This window comes from Salvia miltiorrhiza, chromosome 6, assembly GCF_028751815.1.
Source record: "Salvia miltiorrhiza cultivar Shanhuang (shh) chromosome 6, IMPLAD_Smil_shh, whole genome shotgun sequence".
Taxonomy (NCBI): domain Eukaryota; kingdom Viridiplantae; phylum Streptophyta; class Magnoliopsida; order Lamiales; family Lamiaceae; genus Salvia; species Salvia miltiorrhiza.
In genome coordinates, this window is record NC_080392.1 from 881,896 (window position 1) to 906,904 (window position 25,009).

Here is a 25,009-nt window from a genome sequence, read left to right on the forward strand (position 1 = left end):
CACGCTTTTTTGCAAACTAATCTAAATTTTAAGTTTTGCAAATATTTGTACACAAATTGAGTTGGATGTAAATACATGGATTAAATTGATTGGTTGAATGGCTAACTATGAATTTACTTCCAAACTATATAAAAAAATGTCGACGAAATTGCTGAACCTAATTGTAAGACTTGCCAAAGTTGATTTTTTTTTGGAAGTTTACATTAGTTGATGGTACAAAAACTATGTTTTATTTAAAGATATGATTAAAATGAGCCCAAAACCTGCCTACTTATTTGTAACCTTTAAAAATAATAGATAATGGTTAAGTGTATCTCACCCCCCATTTTTCAGAACAAGCCAATAGCAATGTGCAATTGCCAATAGACAAGAAAAAGGATATATACCTAAAACTTGTCACCATGAGTCATTTACTGTGAAAGTCAACCAATGTATGAAGGTATAGAAATGAGAAGAAGAAGAAGAAGAAGAAGAAAAAAAGTGCTAGATATTCATATTTAATCAAAAACCAACATATAGCTCTATCCGCAATCTGTCCGCAGATAGTCGTCCTAATCGAATCTCTACACAAATCATGCCAGTGACGATCGTATTTTTCTTGATCAAGGATGGACAACAACGACATCATGTTCTCGCACAGAGACTTAGCCACCTCCAGATTTTAGTGTATTACTCAACCTGTATGATTATCAAGACAAACATGGCAAGAGATTGATTAAAAGAGCTGCATACGTAGAAAGAGATGCAAATAACTTATAATCACATGATGCTGTTGGTATAAAAGATGCCGGCAGATGCAGAGTTCAGTTCTGAAAGAGAAAACACACGCCACCCTTCTTTACCTCGCTGCATTTTTCTAAAGAAACATAATTTTATATGATGGAAGGTTGCTACACGAGATTGCAAGTAATAGGCTCACTTGGTGGTAGATAATAGAGCTTACCAGTCCAAGCCCTCAAAAAGGCCTTCTCCTTTTATAGCAGAAGTTTTGAAAATAGACCATTGCCGATTCTTAATCTTGTGCAGTTCCAAGGCTTCAGTAATTGCAGCATCATCAAGTGCCCCGGGAAGATCCTGTATGTTAGGTAATGAACATGGTCATGGATTCAGTGGTTTATCATAGTTTCACGAAGTCTACATGCATAAATATGTTTTGAAGTGGTGCTTTGTTCAAGCAGAAAAGCCATATAACTATCGACAAATCTTAAACATGTCACTCATACACTTGATTAAGCAGTCAGTTGAGAATACCTGTTTATTTGCAAATAAGAGGACGACAGCACCTTTAAGCTCTTCCTCCTGTCAATAGGCCATAATATTGCAATTAAATGCTAAAATAAAGAAGGGCATCAAAGGTAAAACAGTGACCCATGAGAAGATGATAAAAAGCCCTCTAACCACAAGCCTACCAAAAGGGGGGAAATTTTGAGAAAAGGGAAAACTGCTATATGCTGACATGTGCTTCGAAACACTATAGGACTCGAGTAACATGAACACAGATCACTAAACACCTTTGACCATCAAGCCCATTTAGCTATATATTTTTGCCAGCCACTAAACAACTTTGACCCTCAAGCATATAAAAAAAACTGATGTCTAGTATAAGCTGGACAGTGATTCCACTCGATGGATTCCAAAGTGCCAGAGAGTGGCCAATATAACAAATTTTAACTCAATATAATAAAGCAACAAGAACCTCTAGTATTGCATGAAATTCTTCTTTGGCAATCACCAGCCTATCTGTATCACTTGAATCAACAACATATATTATAGCTTGAGTGTTGGGGAAGTAGCATCTCCAGTATGGCCTATATTGCACAAAAACATTACAAGTGCAGTGTCAGCCAAAAGAAATAGACTGTGTGAAGTATTGTCAGGCGTATTTCAATTCATGGCCCAAATGAAGAGCTGAACAGAGATTCAGAAAAGGCAAGACTATATTTCCAGAAGAAGTATGGGTTAAGTGAAAGATTATTGCTGAAAGGATATAACAGGACATCTGCGGACCTTTAATTTTAAGCTAAATTTTCTTCAAGATACTCTAAGGATCAAACTATATTCATGTTTATTTCTGGCCACCGTATAGCTCTACATGACTACAAATGCTATTTGATAATACAAAGGATAAAGTGCTTATAAAGGAAGGTAATCGTAACACAATAAGATACATGCCAATTTAACATCCATATCAGTTTTGAATTCTTAGTATCAATAGATAAGACCAAGGCATAAAGAGGAGGGACTATGTTTCACTAAGGCATTAAGGCTTATTTGTTTAGGCTTGAGATCATGAGAGGAATTAAGACAAGAGTCTTAGTAAGATGAACGGATTTAACTAGTGCTTCTCTCATCATTCCTTATAGATATTTGAAGTCAGCAGATAGAGCAAAAAATCCAACAAGCAAGATAGACCACAATGTAAATAGTAGTACTATTTATCTGATTATCACCAGTGAAAGGATATATCCCCATTTTACAAAATATTAAGTTTGAGCATTTATCGACAACCTGATTCTAAAATGATGTATTACACTAGATATTCAGCAGCAATTTCTATGTATGAGTTTAACATTAATCTTTGATGAGTCATGGACGAAACCCACTAAATTGATGCTTCAGAAGAGATTACCAAAACCAACTGAAACTTATAAATGAACGAATCTTCTGAAATGTATCATCCAAAGTGGAAATGAAATGACAATCATAATAAATCTGTAGTACCAGAATGGCCAAATTTTCATAAAAAATGCTACATATGCAAGTGAAGCTACATATGCTATCAGTTTTTTTCTTTTTCCTCCATAAATCTACAGTTTCAGTCTACAAAGTCAAATTGCAAGATAAAATTTCTTAAATATAATTGAAAATTAGAGAGAGAGAGAGAGAGAAGACATAATTATATTAGGAAGAGACAACCAAAACAAGTTACCTGATACTTGTCTGACCACCTGACATAAGGAACGGAAAGAGCAGTTAGCTATCATCATCGGAAAGACTTCTAGCAACACAATTTAATGATCAGCCAGAGAGATGCAAATAAGCATATGTAAAATCTAACAAATGCTTGCAGAACAGCCATAACTATAAGAACAAACAAATACCAGGTTATCAATTTCTAAAGCTGCGAAAAGATGAAGCTCGTAATCATATTCATACATGACGTGTATTTGCGTTCATATTTCAGAATTCATAACTAATTTCTCTTTGCATGCATCAAAATTTTGTCAACTTAACACTTCAGTATCAATGTTTCTAACTGTTCAGAAAATGTCAAGAACATGAGAAGTTTCAGCCTTTCTCTAACTGTTCAGAAACACTACAGATCCATGTAAAATAAACAAAAAAAAAATTATCGTGCTGAGGATATTAAACTAATCAACTAGTGCAAAAAACTTACCTAGATCCCAAACTTGAAACTTTATGTTGTTATACTGCACTGTTTCCACATTGAACCCAATTGCTGCAATCAATAGAAATGAATAATGTCAAATCACAATAAGTTTAGTTTCTTCTCTCCCATAAAGTAGACAATTATGCTTATCATCTCCACTAATCCATCAACCCACAATTCATACAGCAGACATTGTCTCAGCTACAAAGTCGATATGAGACCAGAAAATAACTTCGGCAAGAACACTATCCACAAGGTGCATGACTTATCTATTAATACCAATAGCAGTTCATAATAAAGCAATAAGATCAATTATCCAATTATTACACAATGCCCCCACCATTGTAGATTCATTACATAAAAAAAAATATTTTAAATGGCGAGCTGCTTACTCGGAATTGTAGATACTACTTCACCCATCTGAAGTCGATCTGCCAAAACAAACAAAGAAATTAAACAATCAGAGATCGAACTGGTCACCGGAAAGGGGAAATAGGGGGATCCGTACAAAGAATAGTGGTTTTTCCGGCATTGTCAAGGCCGAGAACCAGGATCCGAGCTTCCTTGTTTCCAAACAGCGACGAAAACAGCCGCGTAAACACTATTCCCATTTCCTCGCCAATCTGGGCAAAAGGTCGGCGAATTCCCCACTCAAATCGGGAGAGAATGCAGAAAACACCTAGATCAGATCGAAGAAAATCCCCGCACCCTCAAATCCTTCCTGCAAAACCAAAATCACGACGAATCTGAGCCGCATACGAATACGAATACGAAGCGGAAACAAATCGATCAAGCTGGGGTTGCAGCAATCGATTACGTACGGGAAAGAGGATGGCCCGCGACGGAGGAAGACGACAGCTTTGGGGATCAATTTGAGATTGCTGAATTATTTCGAGATACAATCTTGCGCTGCGCGAGCGTGATTGGCGTGGAAGCAACTGAATTCGATTTTCATAATAGAAAATTTGGTTAGGAATAAGGAATCTGGGAAAGTTCCTGGATTTGTAGAGTGAGACTGTAGATCATGAGGAGGAAGAAAATGAAATTAGCAGAAAACGATGGGCCTCCCTCGGGTTGGGCTTACCCAACCCGAGCAATAAATGGGCCTACTTTTTGTAGAGCAAAATGGGCCTTTTTTTAGCTTAGAAGGAAAAACCCACTAGAAATAATTGCAGAAAATAGTTTGTTAATTATGAAAGAGCTTAAAAATTACTGATCAAACATGCTAAAATATTAATTAATAAAAAAGAATACACAGTTCCTCTGCGGAAATAAACAAGAGATTAATAATAATAATAATAATAATAATAATAATAATAATAATAATAATAATAATAATAATAATAATAATAATAATAATAATGTGAACATTTTTGTTGATAGATCTTTAATTTTTCACATTGTGATACAGTATGAGGCACAAAGCCCAATAATGCCAAAACACACGAAGCCATAAATTTCAAAGCAAAGAGAAAGCCCAAAATTTGTGGCCCAATATAGGCCCAATTCTAGCAAACTCAATACAGCTATATATGAAATTGTCGTCAATTTTAAGTTTTTAACTGAACCAGCTTTTGATATTTTGTCCAACATCCTATTATTAATATTTTATTTATTTTAAGCCAACATCCTATTATTAATATCGAGTAAAAGAAAGAGTCTTTTTTTTTTTTTTGAGGGAAATAAAAGAAAGAGTCAATAGCCAAATTCATCCCAGTTTTAATCCATTTTTTTATTTTAGACCTGATTTATAATTAATTAACTCAATAAATTTAAAAATTATATATACACACAACATAATAATAATAATAATTATTATTATTGTTATTATTATATTATTATTATTATTGTTATTATTAAATTATTATTATTATTATTATTATTATTATTGGAGATAAAGTAGTGAAGACGAGCAGGTGATGAATTATTAGGGGACTAATAATTTATAATCACGTTCCGCAAATTTAGGCGAAACTTTTGAGAAATCTCACAATATTTTCAAATTTTCATCAACTCAGACTTACGTAATAAGCGAAATTTTCGGCTACCTTTATTCAAACTGCTACTTAAAATTTTCATGTGCATTTCATATCTCAATAATTTTCAAAGCCACTTACAAAGAGTTGCACCCTCCCTTCTTCTGTCACAAAATGATTGCTAATGATAGAATATGCACTAGAAATTATTAAGTTTCGTGTTCGAATTTTTTGAATATTTTATTTTTTTAGAATAATATATATGTATATATATCGACATTATTTGAAACTACACATCATGATTAAACGAAGCACTAAATTGATATGCAAGGTACGACCAAGCTAGATATCACTTGGGTTACAAGAAAAAAACCGATTGCTTTAAGTAATAATTTCGTGGGTCAAATTAATATTAAAAGAAATCCCTGCAAAATCTCAATATGTTTATGCAAAATTGAAACTTTATTTTCATTTTAATGATTGATAGTCACGTGCCCAACTTGCTTTATGCAATTGACACTGTAGTATACAGTTTAATATCATAATCGAAATTGAGCTTTTTATAAACTTGTTGACTATACCGAATATATATATATATATATATAGATGGTTAGATTATAGTAATAATATTTTTTTTATAGTAATATTTTTAGGTAATTGATAAAATTTTCATTCCAAATTTAAAAATATCAATCATAGAATTTGAAATGTCTAACATTTCAGATTCATTCTTGTTTCTCACCTCATTCTCAATATTGGAACCATCCGCATGTGCTACTACATTTTCTAATTCATTTTAAAAAAATCTTTTTTCTAGTTTACGTTCTACGTTATTCTTTTAGTTAAATCCAATAAATCAACTTTATCATTTCGTCTAATATGTTGAGTAGTATTAAAGCATTCATACATTTATTATTAATTCTTTACTCACATTAGACGAGCATGTCAAATAAAATTCATGATTCGAATAATATAAAATATTGAGATAAAGCTTCAAATCAATTAACTAAGGACACGTACTTTTAAGTAGTTAAAAACTACCATTAACTCAAAACGATAATGTCACATATTAAATTAAACATGACATTTAAAATCACGGTAAACAATTAGCCCCTTATAACATCGCGTATCGCGACCTTTTAAAATAAAAGTTGAACTATTCGCAACCTATTAAAGTAAACGGGATATTTGCCGTAAAATACACGGATTTTCAACAAATTCTGATCTTTCTCATGATTTTTAAAAGTTGAAAAAAAATACACTACCTTTCGATTTTTCTGATTTTTTCCACGAATATTAAATATTCCCAAATAGAAGTTGATTTTAGGGCTTTTGGCTTAGACATTTTGATACTTAAGAGTGACGAATTTTCAATTCACAGATACATCGACTTTTGTTAGAACCGGGTACACGATCGAGTGAATTACAACTGAAAGCAACTTTTACAATTCAAAACTGGACTAAGGAAAAAGATGAATTAAAAGATAACAACGTGACTAGAAACAGAATTACAAAACAAATAAAACAAACTAGATGAATGCGTCGAGTCGAGGTGGAACTCTTCCCGCAAGAAGATTATCGCCCCGGTAGTGCTCACGGTGTAGGCGTATCTTCCCCAAAGGTAAAACGACGAACGTCTCGTCGGATGTAGCACCACAATCCAGCGAGCTCCGGCGAACTGAGTTGGATCGAGAACTGAGCAGTATGCGGTGAGAGAGAGTGAGGAATGCAGATTTTCGTAGGTGTCAAAAGCCATGCTTCTAGTCCACTATTTATAGGATGCTCAAGCTCATTAGGGAGATTAAATCCTCAATGAAGAGGATTAAAAACCATGGACTGTTATGGGTGTTACAAATTCAAAAGCATTTGAATTTGTTGTTACATATTGATTCTGCATCAATGGCAGAAATCAACCTCCTGTGCAGTTTTCGAAACTGCTGCAACTCTTCAAGGCTTGGGCTGAACGGGTGGGCTTGTCCAAAAAATTATATAGTTTGGACCCAAACACCACCCAAAGCACCAATTGCCAAGATCCAAGTCCTTGGCCGCGGCCCGCCCGTCCGGCTGCGGCGTCGTCGTCCGTCCGATCGATCGTCGGCGGCGGCGCGCGAGGCCAAGGCCTTCATCCAAGCCCATAGCAAGCCCACAAGTTATTGGTTCCATGTGCATTGCTATTCTTATACAAGAGTGTTCTTCTTTTGTTTTCCAATGTGGGACAACAACACATTACAAGTGTTATTTCCCTTCTCAACACCCAAACTTTGATATACAATATCTCACTCACCGGAAATCGGTTTTGAGACTTCAAGTATACCACGTTCATCTACTCGAGACGTAGATTAACATCCAATAATTATTTCAATTAAATAATTAACATTTAATTAAATAATTAAATTCAGATATGGTCCAAAACCATATTTCCAACAACTTTATTATGCCACATTTATTATCCCTCACGTTTAGGTATCAAAAAATCTAAGTTAAAAATCCTGAAATCAGCTACTATATATGGGGGTATGTTATACCCGTGAGAAAAATCAGAAAAAATCGAAAGATTGTGCATTTTTTTTTTCAAATTTTAAAAGTCATAAGAAAAATTAAAATTTGTTGCAAGTTCGTGTATTTTACGGCAAATATTCCTAAAATAAAAGTCGAATGAAAATGCAACTTCTAAACCTAATTTGCTTTTGCTCCTCATGTGGGCATGTGATGTGGTCTGAGACAGTGGCAAAGTGGACCTCAACCGCTTATCATCTCATTTCATTATACCTTTCGTTTAAACTCCTACACACCAATTTCATGTGAATTTCATTGTTTTTGCAATAAATATATGCAACTTGTTAGTAACAAGATATGCAAATATATATATACATATATTGTATTAGCAAATATAAAAATTATCTAGTCAAGCCGTTATATACACACACATATATATAAATTACTGTCACATGCATGGACTAGTTATTTGCTTCCTAAGATATTTGAATTGACTTTTACAATGTATATTAATTATTTGAATTGCTCCAACTGAAACTAGAGTAGGGGCTTGTGCTGATCTAACGTGTTCTTGCAAAATCATAACATTAATCCACTTAATTCACAAAACACTGAAAATGCGAGGAAATGTAGTTTTTTTAAGAGCTTATAATTAAGTTCTTAATTATAAGATGTAGTTTTTTAAGAGCTTATAAATTGTTAAAGTATTTGAACAATTCAGCTTATAAGCTAGAGACAATTTTAATTAGAGAGAGAAAATATTTGTTAAAGAGAGAAAATCGAAAAGAGATTAAATTAGAATGATATATGATGAAAAAAAAAATTAAAGTTGAGTTATTTTTATAAAATGAGTGTTGCTTATAAGATAATGAGAAAATAAGTTACAGTAGAGAAACATATTTTTTGGAGCTTATAACTTATAAGTCATTTAAACTTATTTTTACAGTTTATAAACTCTTTAAAAACTTATTTTATTAAATATTTTGAAGGAGCTTATATAAGCTCCTAAACAACATATAATATAAATTGTTTCAAAAGCATATAAATTATTCCAATTATCAATCATTAATAATGAGAAACAACACTAATAAATTTCCTTTCGAAAAAAAAAATAATAATAACACTAAAAAATTTACCCAGCTAAGTATCATGGCCTCACCAGATGTGACAATCATTACCTAACATGGCTGCCACCCCACACACACACACACTCCACTTTTTATAAAACCCCATAAATTCAACAAACTCTTATAAATGGCTTCATCAAATATAAACCATATACTATGATATAGCCCTATAAATATACCACTCCTTAATAAGATTTCACCACATATATTAAATTAAATTAAATTTATTAGTATTCATTTTCAATGCCTCCGCAGCTCACCGAAAAGCTTCACATTCCCATTCCCATCCTCCTCTTCCTAGCCCTAATTCCGGCCTACGCCGCCGCGCCGTCGTCGAAGAGCCAGTTCCTGGCGGTGCAGAACGCCGCCAGGGCGGCGCTGCGGCTGCCGCCGCTGGCCTGGGACCGGCGGATAGCGCGGTTCGCGGCGTCGTACGCGCGGCGGCGGCGCGCGGACTGCGAGCTGCGGCACTCCGGCGGGCCGTACGGCGAGAACATCTTCTGGGGCAGCGGCGGCGCGTGGACGGCGGCGCAGGCGGCGGCGGAGTGGGTGGCGGAGCGGCGGGAGTACAGCTACCGGTCGAACTCGTGCGCGGAGGGGCGGCAGTGCGGGCATTACACGCAGATTGTGTGGAGGGAGACGGCGAGGATGGGCTGCGCCAGAGTCGTGTGCGGCGGAGGTAGGGGCGTTTTCGTCATTTGCAACTACGATCCGCCCGGGAATTACGTAGGGGAGAGGCCTTATTGATGAACTTTATATCATTATATATATATATGCTTACAAAATTTTATTATAGATATAGATATATAATTTAATTATACATACATATATATATAGTTTGTATTTTGGATTTTTTTGAGTGGTATGTAACTTGTGTGTATAGGAAAATAGTGATTTGTATGCAAAAAGAGAAACGATGTTGATATTATGATTTATTAGTTTGCATGTTGTATGTATTTTACGACAAGATATATGTATAATACACGAGCATTCTATTTTCGTGAGAAGTGAGAATAATAAATAAATAAATTAATAGTAAAATTTATGAATAAATCAATATAATTCATAAATAGTCATAATCAGCTAATATGGTAAAAATCTCGTTCCTTTTAGAATTCAAACTCAGACGAGAACGTCTATTCACAACGAACCTTTCTCTCTCTCTTTCTATATATGTATATATTGGGAATAAACAAATTTCGATCTTATACATTGTTTGTACGAGGACCACTATATCATAAACTATTATTAAAACAATTAATTTATGTAATATTTTTTTTTGTAATTTTATATATTTGATTATGATATTTTTTTTCCCTTTTCCAATAAAATTCAGAAGATGAATAAAAGAACAAATATAATTTGATTTTTTTAAAAAAATAAATAAAGTAAAAGGTAATATAAAAAAGAAATGAAAAATGTCAACATGGATCAGTTATGCTCAGGGAAAGTGAATTCAGAAATAATGGGCTGCAGGATATCAGTCGTCTTAATTGTACTACAATTAGTTTGAACAATAAAATTTAGTATTAATGCATTTAAAAAAAAAGGATAAATTCAGTACTAATAATAGCACTGTTTATTTTAGAAATTGAGAGTCCACATATTTTTACATCATAGTATAACAATAACAATGTATTAATAAATATGAAAAGACTACCCATACTTATAAATGCTTGATTATTCTATCTTAAATGAATGGAGACTTTAATAGGGTGACGGACATGCAGTTGACATTTCTGATCACTATATTAGATATTCACTCCTCCATCCACGAAATGAGTACCCATTTCGGAACGACACGAATTTTAAGAAAATGTGGTCAATTAATTTTCTTTACAGCAATGCTATTTGGTCCGAAATTTGTTCGAACAAAAAAATGTTAAATATTTTAAATAATAATTATATTTAAAATTTTTGGTTCAAAATACTTTAATTAGTTTTATTATGTTCTCCACATTGTAGTTTTTTTTTTTAAAATTTTTTAAATTTTTTAAATTTTTAGTATTTTTAAAGTACAAAAATTGCAAAAAAATAATAATGATAATTTTAAAAATGGTTTAAAAAAAATACAATATGGAAAAACAAAAAAAATAAATATGATAATTTAAAAAAAATGGTTAAAAAAATTACAATATGGAAAAACAATAAAATTAACTAAATCTTTTTTAAATTTGAATTAAATTTTTTAAATATTTAACTTTTTTTTTTGTCTGGACAAATTTTCTCCAAATAGCACTACTCTTTAAGCATTCCCCTTAAAAAAATTAAAATAAAATAAATCTTTAAGCATTAATTTCAGATAATGGGCACGCATTGAATTCTGACAAAGTTGTCTTAACCTTGGTCTGAGTAATAAATGGGCTACATCTCAACCATTGTAAGTTAGGCCCCTCAAATTTGGGCCATATTGGGGTTTCTTAGCATCTTCATAATTTTATCTTATGAATTTTTTTAGTATATGGAAACATGCAATTGTTATTTTTGATGTACACTCGGTAAATTTATGTTTATGTGTAATAATTTGCAAATTATATAGAATCGATAAATCACACTTAAAAAATTAAGTGTGACGGTCAAATTTATAACGATCAGTGAAATTCGAATTTGAAATCTTTGACCTCGAAAATATTCAATGTACCACTAGATCATAACACTGAGTTCTTCAATTATAAATTTTGCATGCATCTTTCATTAAATTATTGTTATTTAGACATAAGAGTCCTTCAATTATATATATTAAAGGCATGACATAGGAGCTTTCAGTGACATGCATGAAAGCTTCTAAATGAAAATTTATTCAAAAAAAAAAAATCTTAATAAACCTTCGAAAGAATAAGGACACTAATAAAGGGGGTCGAGCTTCATCAAAATCTTTCTTGCGAAAATTCAAAGGAAAAAACGCGCATTGAAGTTTGAAGGGCGATGAATGCGCGAATATTTTCGCTCTCTTCTTCCAACCTTTCGATCTTCCCATTCATTCCCCGTGGACCCTTCTTCCTCCAATTCTTTCCATTCTACCAACGAATTTTCTAGAATTCGTTACACCGTGGAAAAGCACGAGAATGTGTTTGTTTGCACATTCGTGCGGCGCGCGTGTGTGTTTTTTTTTATCTTTGATTTTTTTTAATTATTGAAGGTATATATATTGGTGTATTTATATTAGTATTAAATTTGTGGCTATTATCCTATTTTACTAAATCAAAGTAACTATTTTTTTCACCATTGACTAAATATTCTAATCAATCATTACACGCGACTACCCACAACATATGGGCCGATCTACATACTTTTGGTGAAAATTTCGAAATAGCGACCTACAAGGCTATAACCTTAAAATCGGCTATTTTAATGAGTTTATAAGTTACAATAATTTATAATATATTTCATTAACTTTTAAAATATAATGTCGAATTTATAAGTTGTCATAATATTTTGATAATTGAACTTATAAGTTAAAGAGATAATTATGAGTTAAAGATGTAAAATTTCAGTTGGAGAAAAAATTCAAGAAAAATAAAATTATAATGATATATGATAAAATAACAACACAACAGAATTATTTTTGTAAAACAATCGTTGTTTATAAGATTATGACAAAATAAGTTGTTGTCAAACACTTATCAAGGGCATATAAATTCATAAACAATTTACATATAAGCTCAATAAACACACTATTGTCGAGAATCTGTAAACTACTAAACAACTTATAAATCATCGGACGAGATAACGACGCGAATAAAAATTGGACACGTAAGCAATTCACGGGAAGAATTGAATAGATGATCTCAATTCTCTTCATCACGAGACCTAATAATACATTTTGTCCCTTGCAAATGGCTATGCCTCTCTTCACCAACACCATCCATTTCTTACACCCAAAATTCCTAAATGCTAACCCATCATCATTGGCTGCTCTACCCCACCTCTCATGCAAATGCATGGCCCTTCTCTCCCCAAATCATCTCAATCATCCCATTTTTTCTTAATTTAAAATTAAATATATTTCGATATAGATAACATTCACATGCATCATGAATTCCAATCATATCGACTCAATATTCGTCTTCATACTTATTTATATATAACGACAGAAGCAATGTGGCCGGCGCTCATCTTCACTTTGCTTATGTTAATTTAATTCACATTAATTAATAGTCTTTTTTTTTTAGTTTATATAATTATTTTGATTATAACATATTAGTCACTCTGTCCCCCAACCATCTTCTTAAGTTGTGCACGAATTTTAATAAAAGTTAATTATGTATTTGATGAGTGAAGAATATGTCCCACAAAAAGTGAAGATTATAATAGTGATAGTGAGTGCAATTATTTTCAAAAATAGGTTACGAAGATGTTTTGGGGACAAATCAAAATGAAAAGAGAGGAAGATCGATGTTTGAAGAACAGAGAGAATATATTGTTATTGACATTATTATTTTTACAAATTAAATAAAAATCAAACGCTCAATTTATTTTGATTTTTATGCAATTTATAAAATTGATGGTACCAATATAACAATTTCTGATATATTATAATCAAAATAAATGTATAAAATAAAAAATGATACTAATGTGGACTTCATTATAAGTGGGACGGAGGGAGTAATAAAAAGAATAAACTCAAACAATAATGTTTATGTAATTTATAAAATTGACGGTATCAATCATAATTTTTGATACATTACAATCCAAATAAATAAATATACATTACTTTTCTATATATATATACGTGTTTACCAACCATTACTTTTCCATAATTCAAAAAAATGAAGCTCAACATGCTTCTTTTCCTTTTGATCACCATCACCATCACCACAACCACCCTGCCGCCGCCGCCGCCGGCGGCCAGCGGGAAGCCGCCGAGCAACGAGACGGTATACAGAATCTCGCAAGGCCTCTGCTGGAGCTGCGTGGGAGACGCCATAGAGTTCTTGTACGGGCACAACTTGGTGCGGGCAAGGAAGATGCAGCTGCCCCTGCGGTGGGATTCCGGGCTGGCCGGGTACGCGGCGTGGTGGGCCGGGCAGCGGCGGGGCGACTGCGCGGCGGTGCACTCCTTCCCCGAGGGCGGCTTCACGCTGGGCGAGAACATATACTGGGGCAGCGGGCAGGGCTGGACGGCGATGGACGCCGTCGGCGCATGGGCCGACGAGGAGAGGTACTACGACTACGGCAGCAACAGCTGCGCCGCCGGCCGGATGTGCGGCCATTACACGCAGATCGTGTGGGGCAGCACGCGGAGCGTCGGCTGCGCGAGGGTTGTTTGCGACGCCGGAGATGTGTTCATGACTTGCAATTACTCGCCGCCGGGGAATTACGTCGGGGAGAGGCCTTATTGATCCGAACGAGATCCTCTGTCCCATAATTTATAATTTATGGTGTCCTGTCGTGTTTCACCCTTAATTTGTTGTAAAGTTTAACTACATTTTCTTCAATATTAATTTATTACTATGTTTTAATATGGTTTTAAGACGATTAACAAGAGTTCGCCGATCATTTAATTAGAATTCATAATTATTTTTTTATATTTATTTGAATTAATAATGGATTAATTTGGTCAATTAATTCAAAATTAGAGTTTATAATTTTGTTAATTTTCAATTTTTAGTAATAAATATTAATTTGAGTTTATTATATAATAATATATTTAGCTTTTATAATAAATAATTATAAAATAGAGAAATTAAGAGTGAGACACCGTAAATTATGGGACAGAGGAACCTTCCAAACTAACTTGTGTAAGACTAAGAGCGTATGATAATGAATTGTGACACTATCGTTTTATATTTTATTCCTACTCGATAAATGATTTTGATAATACAACAATTTTAGTGTTAAATAAGGTATATTTGTGTTCCTTCTCGATAAATTTTTGATAATACAGCAATATTAATATGATACCTATTCAAAAGTTGATGTCCCTCTTAAAAATAAGCAGATTGAATTGAAGTATATATAGGGAACAAGGCCAAAATAGAGAGGTAAATATATATTTTTAGTAAAATATAAATGTACATATTGATATACGTACGAGATCAAATATATATATATGCTTAGTGGGTCAGTTTTGTTTTGAGGGTTAATGGGCTGTTTAGAATTTAAATGGATAACTGTAGGCCCATTTTCTTGCATGGGCTCGAAGCCTGTCACTCATTTATTTACACACACCATTAATATTCGTAAAATTTGTTATAATGTATACCAACTTGAGCGCATTATAAACTTATAAAACAAGTATTGTGAATAATCCATATATTTACTTATAGATAATGGATTTTTTATTTTTTTGAAGAGAAAATCGTATAATTATATTAAATCACGGTGCAACATCTAGAAATCCAGATGGAAAATCTGACTTTCAGATCGTTACACCAACAGACCAAGCAACAAAATTAGCTAAACAATGTGCGGCGCCTCTATTAGCCTTACGGCAAACATACCGAAAATTAAAAACAATATGTTCTTTAGCAGGAGCAAAAGCTGCAAACATCTCATCACAAAGCGAATCCAAACCTTTAGAAACATCACTCACCACGTGCACCGCTAGAATTAATAGAATCCGAATAAACCACCAAAAGGGCCAAGATCATTGGATAAACAAAAACCAATACCCAAAAGGGGAGCATGAAGTTCTCCCATCAAGAGGGTTTCGGTTCGTCCAACACGATAAGCTGCCGCCGCTACGATCTTGCCGTCACAGTCCCGTAGAACTGTGACGGCAAAGATCAAGTTTTCATTTAATTAATCCTATAGTATTCTTATATGTAATGTTTTTGGAAATTATATACTACTATTAGTTTATATATTGGCAAAATTGATAAAAGAAAAAAGTAAATCATGCAAACGTAACATTTTACTACCGACTTTCCCTAAAAAAGCATTTATTCACAACAATTTACATATATAGAATAACCACATCAAACTCCCTCCTTTTATGAACTAAGCAAATTGAAGTGATCCTCACATGCTAAAACCCATATCATAATCCCCATAAATTTGATGATCAATCACAGCCGTCGAATCCCACGAGCTCGACGACGTCGACTTCACCTCGAATTCATTACACCACCATGCAAGATTCTCCCTCTCCACGCCGCCCATTTCCTTAAAACAATCGAACTCATCATCGCCAACTGTCTGCAGATTCTCCTCCGCCGCCGCCGCAAAACCGCATGATTTTTCGTCGAGTAAAAGGGGATTAATCTGCTCCGCCATCGGAGCTTGTCCGAATGCAGGAGGGGCGATTAATTGGTGCGGATTGAGGGAATCTAGGGTTTGGATCATCTTCTGCTGCAGGTGATTGTTGAAGAGAGAGAGAGGGTTTTGGAGGGACTGCAGCTGCATGTGGAGCTGCAGCCTCTCGAGAGCTGAGCTGCTGAGGTTGTACAGATCGAAGGCGTCTTCCCCGGCCGCTTCTTGGCCGGGGATCGGTGCCGGCTTTCTGTGCCGCCCCAAGAGCTTCTTCTTTAGCCGCGTGTTCCAGTAGTTCTTGATGTCGTTGTCCGTCCTCCCGGGCAACTGTGCCGCGATTATAGACCACCTAGTGTCGAGTTCATCGCGAATCCAATCAGAAGACTGAAAAATATACTCCATTCGTCCACAAAAAAGTAATCCATTTTTACACGTCCACGAAAATGAATTATTTTCTATTTTTGGAAACTTATTATCACATTGGTGACCATTTTCTCCACTTACAATAAAATTAATTAACCCATTTTTTTTAATTCTTGGTTATTGGCGCATAAATACATTATCTTTAGACCAATTCTGATTTTTTACATGAATTTTAAAAAGTATCAAAAAATACACCAATTTATCGATTGTAGTAATTTTAACACGATTTTTATTTACTTTCATAGATACAATTTCTTACAATTTAATATAATCCGACAATTCGAATTCGTGTTAAAATTACTACAATCCGATTTATCCACATCAGCATTCGGCATGCCAAGTAAGCTTTAATCTGACCGGAAATATAATTCGTGTTAAAATTAATTACTACAACCAATAAATTAATGTATTTTTGACACTTTTCAAAATTCATGTTAAAAATCAAAATTGATCTAAAGTTAGTTTATTTATGCGCCGATAACCCTTTATTCTTTTATAAAATCTTCAAATTTTGTACTAGAAAATATAGTTTCCACTCAGCTCAAGGTAAGATTAAGACAAACAGAACCCCTTTTAACCCTTTTAGCTGTTTTTGATGAGAATTAGATTCCTAATTTTAGAATATACAGTTTCCACTCAGCTCAAGGTAAGATTCAGACAAACAGAACCCTTTTAGCTGTTTTTGATGAGAATTAGATTCCTAATTTAGTTCAAACACAAGGATAGTATACAATTGCTAAAAAACAAGAGAGAGAGAGAGAGAGAGAGAGAGAGAGAGAGAGAGAAACCTGCTGCCTATGCTGATGTAGAGGCTGCAAATAATGTTGTCTTCTTCCTCAGTGAATCCACCATGCTTGATGTTGGGCCTCAAGTAATTCAGCCATCTCAGCCTGCAACTCTTCCCACATCTCTTCAACCCTACATATATACATACATACACTTCATCATCATTAATTAATTAATTAATTAATCTCAACATCATTAATTATTTTATTTCAAAAAATTAACATACCGATTTTCTGAGGAAGAGCAATCCAATTGTTTCCGGTGCCGAATTGATCGATGTATGATTTGAGTTTGAAATCTTCCTCAGGAGACCATGGCCCCTTCTTCACATTGGCTTTGTCACAGCATGGAGCTCTCCCCATCTTTTAGTATTTTATTTTTATTAATTTCTTCTCAATTTCTCCGACCAAATTCAAACCTTTGATTTGTGTTTTAATCTGTTTATGTCAGAGTGGAAGACCTCAATTTATAGGTGGGGAGATGATGATGTGATACACTTGCATTCGGACAAACCAAAAAAGTCTTACCCATCCCATTCTAGGGCTTCCTCTCTCTCTAATTTGGATTAGTTCAATGGTGTAATATTATATTTTGGTGTATATGCAATCTGACAAAGAAGTTGACAGAATTTCTCTGAAATGCAATACAAAAATCTTTAGCTTTTTGGGGTTTGCAATAGTTTAAGTGTGTGGAGGAAATGATAGACCAAAATTCAAGGAACAAGTACATGTACATCTATCGATTTGTGAAATCCAACTTCGTTGAAATGTTCGATTTTAATTTGGGGTATTTAAGTCTTTGTCAAATTAATTAGTGTTTCATTAACTATAATAAAAAATTTAAGCTTTATAATACTAAGATATAGGGTTAGGATCGAGTGAGAACCACATCTTTTTGTGAGAACGGAGAACCGTGAACAAATGCACATAAAATGCATGCACAAGAGATAGTCAGATCGTGAACAATTATACTCTCTTCGTCCACGAAATGAGTACTCATTTGTGGACGACATGAGTTTTAAGAAATGTATTGAGTGTAGTGTGAATAGAATAAGGGTCCCATCTTTTTTAGTGTATTGTGGGGTATACTTGACAAAAAAAAAATTGGATACTCATTTCGTGGACGGGGGAAATAATACATAAAATAACATAAAAAAAATAGTTGAATCTTGTATATATGCATGTTATATTTGACTGTTTACAATCTTACTTTCTCTTGTTCATTATTTTATAATGTTTGTTCATAGTTTTTTATTCTCAATGAAAGATGTGATTTTCACTTGATCCTTTACCGTGTTTGCCTTGGTAACATGCGTAAATAAGTTCATTGCTATAACGAATTAAATAAGTAAATAATAGAGTAGTCTTCTTTAAAAAAAATTAATTAAGCATAATTAATTTGATGGAGAAGCTCGACATTTCTCAAAGGCAGAAAAGGCACAAAATCTTTTCATTCAAAAAAAAAAAAAAATGCCATAATATCCAACATCTTAACTTTGACTTTTCATCTTCTAGAATATATATACACACACATTCACCAACAGAATACATTTCCATATTTCTATGTACTTCACAAACGTTAGCTTATAATTTTTTTTAATATATATATATATATATATATATATTAAAATTAGTATGTGAATATAATTAGTCATTAAGATTTTGCTATTTTAGTACAAAAAATGAAATTAATATCTCTCTCTACCCACAGCCCTCTAAAATCATAGCCGAAGCCAGCTTCGAAGCATTTTCGTATACAACAAGAAAATGCGAATTTATCGATCAAAAATTCTATCGTTAATAATAATAATATAAAAATATTAACAATTGAATATCGACCGTGTTCAAAAATCATAAAAAATTCAAAAAATTATTAATATTAACAACGGAATATTGATTGTATCCATAATTATTCTGATAAAAAACAAATAAAAAAGTTAATTCATACTATTTTCATAGTTAAAGCCTAAAGGTTAACAGTTTAAAACCTGAAGTGTATACCTTTTTAATAAGGAAAAAAATAAGTATTACTGTATAAATGAATTTATATCCTGTTTACGAGATCTGAAAAGATAGAGCAATCTAGTGTTTCGTCAATCTTATCATGTATGTGTGAGTTGAAATATGGTTTAATTAATTAATTAATGATATTATATTTCTCACTAAGTCGTTGATTACGGCATAGCGCATATAGTTCATGTTGTTACTCCACGACACCCTAAAAGTTAACAACTTGGATATAATTTTTTTTTAATTTAATTTGCCCTAAATCAAGCTATATTACAAAAAAGTTAGTGAAAATAATTAAGCAACACCCATAAAAAATTCAAATCTTTTTTAAAGGGAGGAACCCCATTGATTGACCTTGGTTTCCCTACTAGAATATTTTAGAGGAAAATGGGTAGGAACCACTCTTTGTTAGAAATTACAAGCAAGAAACAATCAAGATTTTCAAAAAAATAAATTAGTAATCAAATTGACTCAGATATTCTTTAGGGAGAAGAAAACATGTTTCTGTTTGTCTTTCTCTCTAGGTTAGAATCTCTCTCTCTCCATTGACACTGCATTTTTGCATACATCACAAATGAAGACCTATCTCATGACTTTTTTTAGGAGAGCTGGTAAAGGAATTGTTTCTTGATTTAATTATATATATATGACTATGGGTCATTATTATTATCTTAATTAATTAAAATATATTGACTATATATGTTGCCAATATATTCTAAAGGTGTTGTTTTTGGGTTTGAAGTCGAAATTAAAAAAAAAAAAATAGTGATAGAACTAATTTTGAATGATAAAAAAATTGATTGAATCTTTAGTTGTTTATGAGTAGACTTTGGCAACCAATAGCCCTACAGAATGTTTAAATATATGATATATAGTTTTACAATTTTCAACTAGCTTTAGACAAAATTGATCTGCTGCTGAATTGAAATTTTATTAAAGAAACCGGAACCTAAAAAAACCCAAAGAGAAGACCAAGGCCGGGCCTCATTAAAACCTCAAAACGAGGATAAAGAGTACCCGTCTAGATACAAAGAAAACATGAAAGAAACAAGGTGCGTTGGAAACTGAGTTGAGGAGACTTCGGAAGTTCCGGCCGTACCATCACCCCCAAATCTCCCCGGTTCCTACCAAGCACCGAACAAACAACTCAGGACAAGCTATCGCACCATGCGAACAAAGGAAGAATGTACATCATCGAAAACCAGCTGAGCAATCTCAGGAATAGAATGAAGCCAAAATCCTTCCTGCGAGTGAGAGGAAGCGAGGTAATCGGCAACGTGGTTACCTTCCCGGTAGTTATGAGAGCAACGGAGGTTGTAGTGCTCCACACCTTTAAGCGCCGCCTGCCATCTGCTCCGAAAACGCCACGGGACCGGAACCTCACGATTATTGAAGACATTCACAACGTATGTTGAATCAGATTCAATCCAGAGGTTATACCATTGATGAGCAGCAGTCCTCTCAAGAATGATAATAAAAGAAAAAAGTTCTGCCTCAAAGGCAAAACCGGCTCCTGCCGAAAAGTGAAAGCACGCCACCACCGAATTAAAGGCATTTCTGACCACACCACCCGCATGCATCACCGGAGGATTACCCCTAATGGACCCGTCGATATTGGCTTTGAGCCAAGAAGGAGAAGGAAGAGTCCAGCCAACATCAATTGTGACCGGAACAGGGCGCGGATTGCCTACAACAGCAAGGCGACGAAGGATCCCGAGCTCAAACACCGAGTTGGCCATGCTTCCTAATTTAAAATTCCTCGCAGCCTCCAAAAAGGAAATCTTAAGAAGCTTCATCATAGCATGAGGTGAGGCCACAACATTCTGAAAAATCAATTGGTTACGAGAGTACCAGAGACCCCAAAGAATTGTTACGACGCCCACACGCCAAAGGCTTGTCACCTGCGCACTTGCATTATAATTCATAGCAAAGATAATGATACTGCCAATATCATGAAAAAACGGAACCTCCATCTCAAACCATGAGAAAAGAAAACCCCATAAATGCTTAGCAAAGTTACAACCCCAAAAAAGATGATCTATATTTTCCTCTGCATTGAGACAGAGGCTGCAAATGTTAGGCCCAATGAAACCACAACGTTGAATCGCATCCATAGTAGGCAGACGGCCCAAAATGATCCGCCAACAAGTGATAGAACGACGCACCGGGATGAAAGGTGCCCAAATCCACTTCCCCCAATCCACCGAAGGAAACGGTGGAGCGAAATGATCAAAGGCCAAAGAAGCCGAAATATTGCCAAACCGAGAGTGCACCCAAGCTCGCTCATCCTCCATATCCCCAGTCGGAAGCGAGATAATGTCGAAAGCAACCTCCGGAAAAGCCACCAGAAACGAATCAGTGAGATGCCAAATATCATCATAATAAAAATCTGACACTTTGTGCGTGAGAAAAGGAGCCATGTAGCTCGGAATACGTAAGCGCGAGGAGATCTTATACCCGAGCCAATTGTCATGCCAAAAAGAGACGGAATCTCCTCGTCCAATAATACAGAACGTATCCTGCACGATCTGCTGAATCGGCTTACGAACACCAAGCCAGATAGAGGAGGAAAACCAACGGGAGGAAGGACGTAACAGCGGGGAGAGATAACGCCGGCGAAAGAGATCGAAACCAAGGGTTCGTTCCTTAATGACTTGCCAGCCCAATCTGAACATAAAGCTGTTGTTGATATCGGAAAAGCTCTTCACACCCAAACCACCCCTCAGCTTAGGAGCGCAAACCCTATTCCACGCAACCGAGGAACGAGCCTTTGACGTGATACACCCAGTCCAAATAAAAGAGCGACAAGCTTTATCAAGCTCATGAAGCAGCTTAGCCGGCCACTGATAAATAAGCATGCTATGAACTGCCGAGCTCTGAATCACCGAAGCAACTAAACAAACCCGTCCAGCCATAGAAAGTTGCAAACCCTTCCACCTAGAGAACTTCGACAGAATAAAATCTTTAATCTTGACCAGATGAGAAGCCGAGACCCGGCCAGGGAAAACAGGAACCCCCAGATAGGTGAACGGAAGGGAGGCAATAGAAAAATGGAGAATACGCCGAAGACGTCTCTGCACCTGCGTAGGAACCCCCTTACCAAAATAAATAGTAGACTTATCGGCGTTGCAATGTTGTCCCGAGACTTGAGCATAAATTTGCAAAATAGAATTAATCATGATACACGAACGTTTAGAAGCGCGACAAAATAGCAACACATCATCAGCATACAACAAATGCGACGGGAAACACAACTGGCGAGACATTTGCATCTGTGAGATAAAACCATTATCAACCGCGTGGAGAAGCAGTCTACTCAAAAGATCTTCAGCTAAACCGAAAAGAATGGGAGAGAGAGGATCTCCTTGCCTCACTCCTCTGCAACAAGCAAAATAGCCATGCACCACTCCATTAAACATGACAGAAATACGAGCAGAAGCGAAGATAGTCTGAATCCAATTTCTGAAGAGCGTAGGAAAACCAAACGCCTTGAGAACCACATCCATGAACTCCCAATTCAGAGTATCAAACGCTTTCTTAATATCCACCTTCAAGGCCATATTATTCCCTTTACGAGACCGATTCATGCAATTAACACCTTCTGACGCGAGCAAAATACCTTCATGTATCGAGCGTCCAGCCACAAACCCGAACTGATTCGGCGAGATAATGTCAGAAGCAAAGGTATTAACACGCGTAGCAAGGATTTTCGTGATGATTTTAAACAAAAAATTTCCCAAGACAATAGGCCTATAATCAGAAATAGACACGGCGTCATCCTTCTTAGGAAGCAGAGTTAAGAAATTGGAATTCAAACCCTTAGGCAAGTAATGTCTCTGGAAAAAACGTTGCACCGCAGAGATCACATCCGAACAAATAATATCCCAAGCAACCTGAAAAAATTTACCACTGAAACCATCCGGTCCAGGAGCACCGTTGCCATTCATGGAAAAAACCGTTGCCCGTATCTCATCCTCCGACGGGCAACAAATGAGCGACTCCCCTTGATTCTGAGTAACTAAATTAGGAACGTGCCCACTAATCCAAGATCGATCCATATCCTGGGTAGAATCAGTAAAAAGATCGACGTAAAACTGAACCACATGATCAGCCATAATCGTGTGATCATCAATCAAAATGTCGCCAATGCGAAGCTGCTTAATGTTCAGACGAGATCTCCGCATCCTCACCATATTTTGATAGAATTTAGTGTTACGATCCCCATCTGAAAGCCATTTGATACGACTCTGCTGCTGGACAAGAGAAGCTTGACGCGAGAGCATAGTGTTAATCGAAGCTTCAAGCTGAATCTCTTGATCAAACAACTCCTCCGTGTAGCCAGAAACCCCAATCACATTCTGAAGGGAGGTGAGTTGCTCATATAAACCAGACAAAGCAACGTTGAAATTTCCAAAAGTCTCTTTATTCCAAGTCTTCAAGTCATTGCGTAGCCGCTTGAGTTTGCGCATTACCCGCACCATAGGGCAACGAACATCAATCTCCATAGACCAGGAATGTTTCACCAAATCCAAAAAGCCCGCGTGAGAACACCACATATTCAGGAAACGAAAATGTTTTTGAGCATGCACCTGAGAAAACGAACAATTGAGAATAATAGGTGAATGGTCAGAACCCACCCTAGGAAGAACACGATAACTGATATTCTCCCAATAATCAGAAAATGAAGCCGAAACGAGAACACGATCTAAAACCGACTCCGTGGTGTAAGGAAAGCGACGCCTATCAGTCCAAGTGAAAATAGGCCCAGCAGAGACAGGCTGAAAAAGCATATTATCATCAATAAAATCCCGAAACTCCCGACAAGAAATAGTACTAGGGTTACGCCGACCCCTACGCTCATGTGCCCCCAGGAGAGCATTAAAGTCACCAATGACAACAAGGCTACCGGTAGAGTAGCACGATAAATCTTCCCAAAGCAAACGACGCGAGATATAATTACAACTCGCATGTACAAACGCCGCAAAGAAAGAGAACCCCGGAATCCCAACCTCAAGCACCACTGCTTGATCCGAGGAAAAGACAACTTTAGTGTTTACTGTCGGAGAAGCAAAAATCCAAATATTGGGAGCATGCACGCCTCTATCATTTTGATGCACCGGTCGGACATTGATTGAATGCCAAAAAGAAGACTGTGTACGATTAAAACACGTCTTGGGCTCAAAGATTCCAACCAGTGAAGGGGAATGAGTAACACAATGATTGTGTAAAAGATTACGGGCAGTAGAAAAGCCCCTAATATTCCATGCAAAGATATTCATTGTAAAAACAACATACCATCGTCCTCATTACGAGGATTATCATCACGATGCGCAGCCTCTTCCGCGTCCATAATATCACTCCAACGTTCGGCAACCACCGCATCCATAATTTGCAAAAATGGTCTTTGGGAAGAAGTAGTATAAGCATGCAGCGGCATGCCATTAGCATTGGCTTCACGGACCAAATTTAAAAAAGCCTTGGGGCGGGCATTAGGTGTTTCAGCTCCCTGTTCATTTTCAGCACGCGCAACCTGTTTTGCATCAATATGGCGCCGCAAATCCCATTGATCTTCAGAGGAAAACCCACGATCAAAGCTTGTTGCGCTGC

The 25,009-nt window shown here is 35.5% G+C and overlaps 4 protein-coding genes across 5 annotated transcripts; 2 read left to right on the forward strand and 2 right to left on the reverse strand.

The window, feature by feature from the left end:
* Nucleotides 1-381: 381 nt before the first annotated feature.
* Nucleotides 382-4,529, reverse strand: LOC130987670 (ADP-ribosylation factor 1). 2 transcript variants are annotated; one of them, XM_057911278.1, is made up of 9 exons: nt 4,209-4,529; nt 3,900-4,112; nt 3,784-3,822; nt 3,398-3,460; nt 2,930-2,948; nt 1,697-1,808; nt 1,252-1,299; nt 944-1,074; nt 382-678 (listed from the first exon to the last, which is right to left on the reverse strand). In XM_057911278.1, the coding sequence occupies exons 2-9, from the start codon at nt 4,000-4,002 to the stop codon at nt 645-647; spliced, it is 549 nt and encodes a 182-aa protein (XP_057767261.1). In that variant the 5' UTR covers nt 4,003-4,112; nt 4,209-4,529; the 3' UTR covers nt 382-644. The 2 variants fall into 2 exon arrangements, with proteins under 2 accessions (XP_057767261.1, XP_057767260.1); XM_057911277.1 differs by having other exon boundaries at nt 4,213-4,409.
* Nucleotides 4,530-9,049: 4,520 nt separating this feature from the next.
* Nucleotides 9,050-9,997, forward strand: LOC130987671 (pathogenesis-related protein PR-1-like). Its single transcript, XM_057911279.1, has one exon. It carries the CDS (start codon nt 9,234-9,236, stop codon nt 9,735-9,737), a length of 504 nt encoding a protein of 167 aa, XP_057767262.1. The 5' UTR covers nt 9,050-9,233; the 3' UTR covers nt 9,738-9,997.
* Nucleotides 9,998-13,727: 3,730 nt separating this feature from the next.
* Nucleotides 13,728-14,454, forward strand: LOC130987673 (pathogenesis-related protein PR-1). Its single transcript, XM_057911280.1, has one exon. The coding sequence runs from the start codon at nt 13,760-13,762 to the stop codon at nt 14,330-14,332; it is 573 nt and encodes a 190-aa protein (XP_057767263.1). The 5' UTR covers nt 13,728-13,759; the 3' UTR covers nt 14,333-14,454.
* A 1,370-nt stretch (nt 14,455-15,824) lies between these two features.
* On the reverse strand, nt 15,825-17,927 carry LOC130987674 (transcription factor MYB36-like). The gene is made up of 3 exons (XM_057911281.1): nt 17,620-17,927; nt 17,396-17,525; nt 15,825-16,533 (listed from the first exon to the last, which is right to left on the reverse strand). Exons 1-3 carry the CDS (start codon nt 17,753-17,755, stop codon nt 15,954-15,956), a joined length of 846 nt encoding a protein of 281 aa, XP_057767264.1. The 5' UTR covers nt 17,756-17,927; the 3' UTR covers nt 15,825-15,953.
* Between the last annotated feature and the right edge of the window lie 7,082 nt (nt 17,928-25,009).